Source organism: Triticum dicoccoides, chromosome 4B, assembly GCF_002162155.2.
Source record: "Triticum dicoccoides isolate Atlit2015 ecotype Zavitan chromosome 4B, WEW_v2.0, whole genome shotgun sequence".
NCBI classification, from domain to species: Eukaryota; Viridiplantae; Streptophyta; class Magnoliopsida; order Poales; family Poaceae; genus Triticum; species Triticum dicoccoides.
In genome coordinates this window covers 64,817,541-64,824,595 of record NC_041387.1, presented here as the reverse complement: position 1 = coordinate 64,824,595, position 7,055 = coordinate 64,817,541, and the positions used below count along the sequence as shown (strand labels likewise).

The 7,055-nt window shown below is 49.0% G+C and overlaps 1 protein-coding gene across 1 annotated transcript; it reads left to right on the top strand.

Moving 5' to 3' along the window:
• The first annotated feature begins 2,183 nt into the window (after positions 1-2,183).
• LOC119292399 (probable CCR4-associated factor 1 homolog 11) lies at positions 2,184-2,990 on the top strand. Its single transcript, XM_037571254.1, has one exon. The coding sequence runs from the start codon at positions 2,184-2,186 to the stop codon at positions 2,988-2,990; it is 807 nt and encodes a 268-aa protein (XP_037427151.1).
• The last annotated feature ends 4,065 nt before the right edge of the window (positions 2,991-7,055 follow it).

The following is a 7,055-nucleotide window of genomic DNA, read 5'->3' as shown; positions in this document are numbered from 1 at the left end:
TCGTTAAGCGATTCATCATTAAGGATTCTCGTCTCCTCGACTTACTCTTCCCACATCCCTCGATATAGCCAGTGCCACCGGTCCTCCACATATGGTGCATCCCTCCAGCAAGCAGTGCATGTGGCCAGTGTCAGCGCAGCTGCGTATATCCCCCGCCCTCTCCCTCTCTGCTTCTTCAAGCAAGCAACAGATCAACAGTGAACACGTGAGGCGGCACAAGGCGAGGTGGAGCACGCGATGCACAGCAAGGCGGCGTACAAGAGCATTGCGGCACGCCGGACCAGGCGCACGTTGGCAACCTCTCGAAGCATGAGGAGCTGCAGGACCACGCCGAGGACGCGAGGACCTCTCGAAGCAACCAATGTTCGGGGTTTCTTGTTGTTGCTCCTGTACGTCTGGTGTTCCTGTAAGTGGATATGCAGAACGTGCTTGTTTGTCACTTGATGCCAAACTATTCCTGGAATTCGCAATAGTAATTGGAGTAGTCAAGTAGAGAATTATAGAGGTTACTTTTCGTGGTTAGTTGTGGCAGTCAGAAAATGGACCTTTTTGTTTCGTTTAGCACATCAGTCAGGTTTCACTTTTGGACACATATCAGTAGATATGCATTCTCTTTTACCAAATTAGCCAGGTTTCATTTTTGAATTTCAGTCAAGATAGTTATGAATGATTAACTTTCATTTGAATCAGTTGATAATTTGGGCAGGTCTGACTTATTCCCCAAAAGAAGAAAGATGGAAAAATGAAGCGATGTTGGCAGTGGACAGACAATCAAAGTTGATGTTCACCATTGACCTCACGTAATTAAAGCATTCGCTCAACTTGGTCTTTGTTATGCATTTTTAATTATTTAGTTAATCCCTGGAAGCACTGTAGTGTTGCATCTTTGGTAAAATAATGAATAATTAGTTATTAGCTGGTGTGGTTGTAAAAACTGTAATTCAGGTATCACAATTTCGAATTTGTACAGTTTAGGCATTATGTACCTTGATTCGTTGCACCTGAAACTGAAGACCTTTTTTTTGCATGTATAGCTTAATGGCTTCTCATGATGGAGCACAAGGCTTCGTTGTGTTTAGCGTTGGAAATGTTAATTCAACTAGTACACACAAGGCCACAACATCTAATTCTGCTACTAGTGCGGGAGCATCACAACTCAGAAGCATGGTGATGGATCTGTTAGAGTTGGTAATAAGGGAAAGCGCACATCAGGTCTTCTATGAGAAGGGAATTTTGAGGAACATTTTATTGATGGGGAATTCAAAACTAAGTATATCTAATGTGAGAAACTAGGACTGGGAAACCTGTAGTTGTGCTTATTTGATGTTGTGCTATGTCATTTTGTCATAATCAGAGAGCTTGTTTTATACTTTGATTTGTCCTATGTCACCGTGACAATTTGAGAATTTATTTGATGTTGTCAACTTATGCAATGTAATTTTGTAAAACACTGTAAGTTTATGTAAATGTCATGCTATTTCTTGAGCTATTATGTATATGTTTTTGTAGGACCCAATGGATATCCACTAGATATGGATATCCATAGGGTTTGGACATGGATGCAATTTTTTACCCGTGGGTTTTTTCTTGGATGGATAAAGAATGTCTCCGTGGATTTGGATACGGATTTGGTATTGTTCAACCCGAACCGAACCCAACCCATTGCCATCCTTATTGTCAACTCAAGAAGTAGCTAAATTTCAACTAGAAAAATAAAGGTCAAAAAGATAAAGGATTTTATTTTATTTTTTTCAAAGTGGGAGCATGTTATTTCGGGACAAAAATTTGCTGCGTCCTTTCCCACCGTTATCTCATGTGGCATGTCCACATGGACTCAAATACTACTTGCCAGTGGAGAGATCATGATAAACAAGACCATGATTGTTTGTTCTTGGCAAACCGCTTAGCTTCTCTGAATTACAGCCGGTCCGTGTCCCACCACCGCAATAGCCTTCCTCGTCCGACTACGACTACGACTCCACTCCCTCTCCTTCCTTATAATGCCAACACACCACCCGCCTAGCTAACACGAACGCAGAGCTACAAGCTTCTCCTGTTGATCAGAGGCATCGATCGGCATGAACCCGGCCGCCGGTATGTTTCCAATGTTACCACCGCCGCCGCCGCCACCTTTCCACTACGCGTTCCCGATGCAGCCCCCGCCGTACTTCTACCATGCACCAATGTCGCCGGTATGGCCGTCGTCGCCGGTCCCTGTGCGCTCCGTGTGGGCGTCCAACTTCAAGTACGAATCGGCCAACCTCCGCCACGTCGCCAGGAACGCCCAGTACGTCTCCATCGCCGTGCACTACCCGGGCGTTGTCCACCACCCCAACCAGGACCACAACGCCCTCACCGCCGAGCAGCGCTACGCTCTCGTGAAGGCCAACGTGGACGACCTGAAGCCGCTCCAGCTCGGCATCGCCCTCTACGACAGCGACGGCGGGTACCTCGCCGCCTGGGAGTTCAACCTCCGCGACTTCCGCCCCCAGGCCGACCCGCACGACGAGAACTCCCTCGCGTACCTCGCCGGCCGCGGCCTCGACGTCGGCGCGCTCCGCGACCACGGCGTCAGCGCCGACATGCTACGCGCGAAGCTGTTTGAATCCGGCCTGATCAGCGCTCGGCCTCGGCATGGGCGGTCGCGGAGTTGGATCACCTACGCTGGGGCCTACCATGTCGCATACCTGTTCAAAATTGTCACCGGCGGCGCCCCGCTGCCGCGAGACGTGGCCGGGTTCAACGGCGCCGTGCGGCGTTACCTCGGCGACCAGGTCTATGATGTCGCCAAGCTGGCGGCCGACTGCCCGGCCATGCCGCTTGGGCTGGAGAGTGTCGCCGATTACCTCGGCTTTCATCCGCCGCTGGGGAGCCCTCGCCTCGCAGCTGCCGCCGGCGTGCGCGCGCTGCAGGTCTTCATGCGGCTGAAGTACGTAGAGCTCGGCGGCGACGTGCGAAAATACCGGGGTCTTCTTAAAGGCCTGCACTAGCTAGGTCGATCTCAAACCAACAATGATGAGCCGAGAATTCGAAGCTCGTGCAAGGAAGACTGATGCTGGCTTGCGTCCATGGTAACTCTGATCAAGTCCTTGAAGTCCGAAGTCTGAAGGATTCCGTTTCAAAAAAAGTCAAAAAAAAACAGTACTCCTTCCTATCGAAGAGAGTACTAAACCAGCGGCAATTAACATGGATCGAAGAGAGTACTACAGTTTTACAGTTCTCTTAATATTATAGTATATACAGTTTTTAAAAAGAGTTCAAGGACTAGATTTCGGTAAAGTCCGAAAATTTCCGTTTCAGTGAAGTTTCTTAGCTTTCTCAACAACAAAAAAGTTCAGGTAACAGGTACTGTAGAAGGAAGTACAGAGGGTTCGGCGCTGACGTGGAGAGGTACCGAGGTGTTATTCAAGCCATCCACTATTGGTCGATCTGACACCAACAATGCTGAGTCGATAATTCGAAGTTCGTGCAAGGAAGACTGGTGCCGACTTGCATCCTTTGGTAGCTCTGATCAAGCTCTTGAAGTCTCAAGAATTAGTAGGAGTATTGCACTTTTGAAGTTCAATTATTAGACTTTCTTTTTTCCAGTAAAGCTTCAAACTAGTAACTTAGGATGACGCGCGCTTTGCCGCACCGCCCTTCAATCCTGAGTTAAAAACTCTTTTTTGTAGTGGATTGCTACAATTGGTTGCTTTGTTTTATGTTTCACCTAAATTGGGTTATTTTTTCGCTCATACGTGCAATTTGATGCGTGAAATGGACTGAGATGCTATGTTCTTACATAAATCAACATGTGAGTGCACCCCAAACACAACACAACAACAGTTATTCCCTCCCTTACATGTGGGCCTATTAGCGACACCCAAAGCCCCGACACACTAAGGGCCAACATTGCTAGGGAGCTTACAGTTTGTAATGATTATTAAACATGTAATCTTCCACCCAACAAATTTAGGTGCTAATGAAATGTTCTTTTTGTTGTCAAAGCCAATAAGAACATGCGACACAAACATTTAAGGATATGTTTTACTCCAGGACATGACCATATACCTCCATTAACCAAGAGGTTCAGGAATTCCATTCTGGGCATATATGGCTCATAATTAAATATCACCTTTTTTCTTCACTGAATAAATATGTTCATCGAACTATAAGGATTGTAGTCTACCACAAGTATAAACCTTACTATCTAGTAAGATTTTTTCAGTCTTCTTGAAACGAACTAAAGATATTTGCAAAAAAAACATTATTAAGATGCTATGCACACATTCTTATCTTATATCTTCTCCGTCGAGCAAGGAAACATCATCCTATTCCAAAAAAAATGCAATAAATTCTAGTTAAAGATCTTTGGTAGCCAAATCAAAAAGCTTGAAATGTTGATCTGAGTTAATCTCTGTTCACTCTTGAGATAGCTAATAATATTCTTCAGATTCCTATAGTTGCAGCTGCTGGGAAAATATGCTTTGATTTGGAAACTAATAACATTCTCCTTCAAAAGTACATATAGGCATTTTTTCAACCACCTTGAGTTGTTGGCTAGACAATGGCCGAAAGAGGTTCATCCACAAACCATTGCTCTTATAAACTAAGTTTGGCAAGACAAACTCATGACGCTACGGTACAAACATTTGCTTGGAGGCTTTTCAGGAAAGCGCTTCCTAAGGGTAAGAGAGCAAGTAAATTCTCTAAACACAAAAATGAAAATTGCTCCGGGTGTGGAAATATAGAGGATGAAATGCACATGTTTTTCCTTTGCCCTTTCTCTAAGCAGCCCGGTTTTGTTCTCCATGGTTTATTAAAACAGAAATCCTTGCTGTAACTATTCATTTTATTAGAGCGTGTTTGGATTTCGCTTTCAGGTCCCGAACCCTCCCGCGACCCCCGTGTCGCCTCCCCCAGCGGTGGCGGGGGAAACATAGTCACGCCGCCGCGGCCCCCTCCCCACCTCGCCCCACCTCCTCGCCGCCATCGGAGGAGCGGTCGGCGAAGTCGTGCTAACTCCCAGGAAGGTGACGGCGGGGCGGCTCGGCTGTCATCTTCCCCTTTTTCCCGTCGACGTTCGCCGCACACCGACGCCGGCGTGTCTCCGCCCTCGCCCGCCCCTTCCTGTCAGGCTCTGGCTGCCACTAGTCCTCGCTGACGCGTCCTCCCCCTCCCCCTCCTTCTGTGCCAGATCCATGACGGCCGCCAACACCCCTGCTGCTGCTGGCGCCAAATTCCAAGAGGACGGTACTGGGGCTTCTTGGTCGGGTTGGTCGGCCCTAGGGACGCCGCGGTGGCTCCCCCTGACGGTGTCCTAGACTAGGGGTACTCACCATGTCGTATCCCGATCTCTTGGATTGGGCCGAGGACCCCCAGGGCCGTTTACTCATGAGCCAGTTCGGACAGCCCCTGCCGCATATAAGGAAGACTCCACAAGACTTGGCGCCCAAGACAAGGACTCTCCTAAAACCTTAGGCCTCCGGTGTATTATATAAACCAAGGCCAGGCTAGTCAATAGGCATCTCATATTCATTACTACAACCTCGTGGTAGATACATGTACTCTGTACTACACCCCATATGAATACAATCAAAAGCAGCATGTAGGGTATTATCTCTTTGAGAGAGCCCGAAGCTAGGTAAAACCCCATGTTCATGTTACCATCGCTCCAAGACGCCTAGCTTAGGACCCCTACTACGAGATACGACGGATATAGAACTGACATTGGTGCTTTCATTGAGAGCCTCCTAGGTGTCGTCGCGTTGTGATGGATCTTCAACAGACACCAAATCAGGTGTTACAGTTTCTGTTTATTTTGTTTTATATAGATTAATTATTTTGCAAAAGTATGGCTGCCATTCTATGTGATATTTTTCACGGATCGGATTTGCGTCCGCGCGTAGAAGCTATCTAAGAGCATCTCCAACAGCCGCGCATCGCGCCGCGCAAAAAACTAGTTTGCCGCGTGTGCTTCGGCTGGTTTAGCGTGGCCACCAGCGCTGGCTCCAACTGCCGCGCTAAAATGCAGCGCGCGCGCCGCTCCAGCAGCGCGCAAAAAATGCAGCGCACGCGACTCACCGGGGCATTGCATATATGGCATTTTGGGCACAAAATGAATTTGAAACATTCAAAATGCAATGAACATGACATATAAAATTTCACACAAACAAGTTGATGAATAAAAGTTCATGCCCACAAGTTCAAAATCATGCCCACAAGTTCATCCAATCAAGTTCAAAATGCAAACCAAGTTCAAGACACAAATGAAAGACACATCAATCCTCTTCATCGTCTTCGTCCTCATCTACCGAAGACGATTCTTCTGCCTCCGAAGATGAATCTTCCTTCCTCTCCTCATCACGCACCGCATCACGTGAAGCTCCGACGGTGTTGGCAAGATCTTCAACGGCATATTCATGGGAATGTGTGTGAGGAGGCACATCGAAAGACATTCCGCCCATGGCGGCCGGAGGTGCACCGCATTGGGGAGCTTCGAGGGAGCGGCGGCGGCACAGGACGGCGCCGGCGCGACGCCACCCGTCGTCGTGGTCATCCGCGGCGGCTAGAAGAGGCTGCGCGTGAGGCCGACGCTCGGCGGAGCTCCGGCGGTGGCAAGGCCAATGCACCCCGCGCTAGGGTTTCTGGTGGCGGCGGCAGCGGCGACAACGAGGGAGGGGTCGCGACTGTAGGATGGGGTGAGCGGGGTGCCGGCGCGTGTGTCCATGGGTGCAGTTCGCCGGCGACGGCGCGCGCGGGGCGTAGGAGGCGGAGAGGAGAGAGTGCGGCGCGAGCGCTCGAGTGTGCCGCGCGCAGAAGCGGGCGCCCCAAATACACCGCGCGAGATAGCGAATCCAACCTCGCGCCCAACTCCTTATACCGCGCACGCGGTTATTGCGCGCCCGCTGGAGCCACCTGCCGGGTTGCGCGCGCTAAAATGGCCAAATTTGCGGCGCGGTGCTTGTTTAGCGCGGCTGTTGGAGATGCTCTAAGAGAAAGGCGTGTCGGGTTATACGTGTTAAACGTTGTATTCTGTGTATATATGCGGTGTATGTATAAACCGCGTATATCAC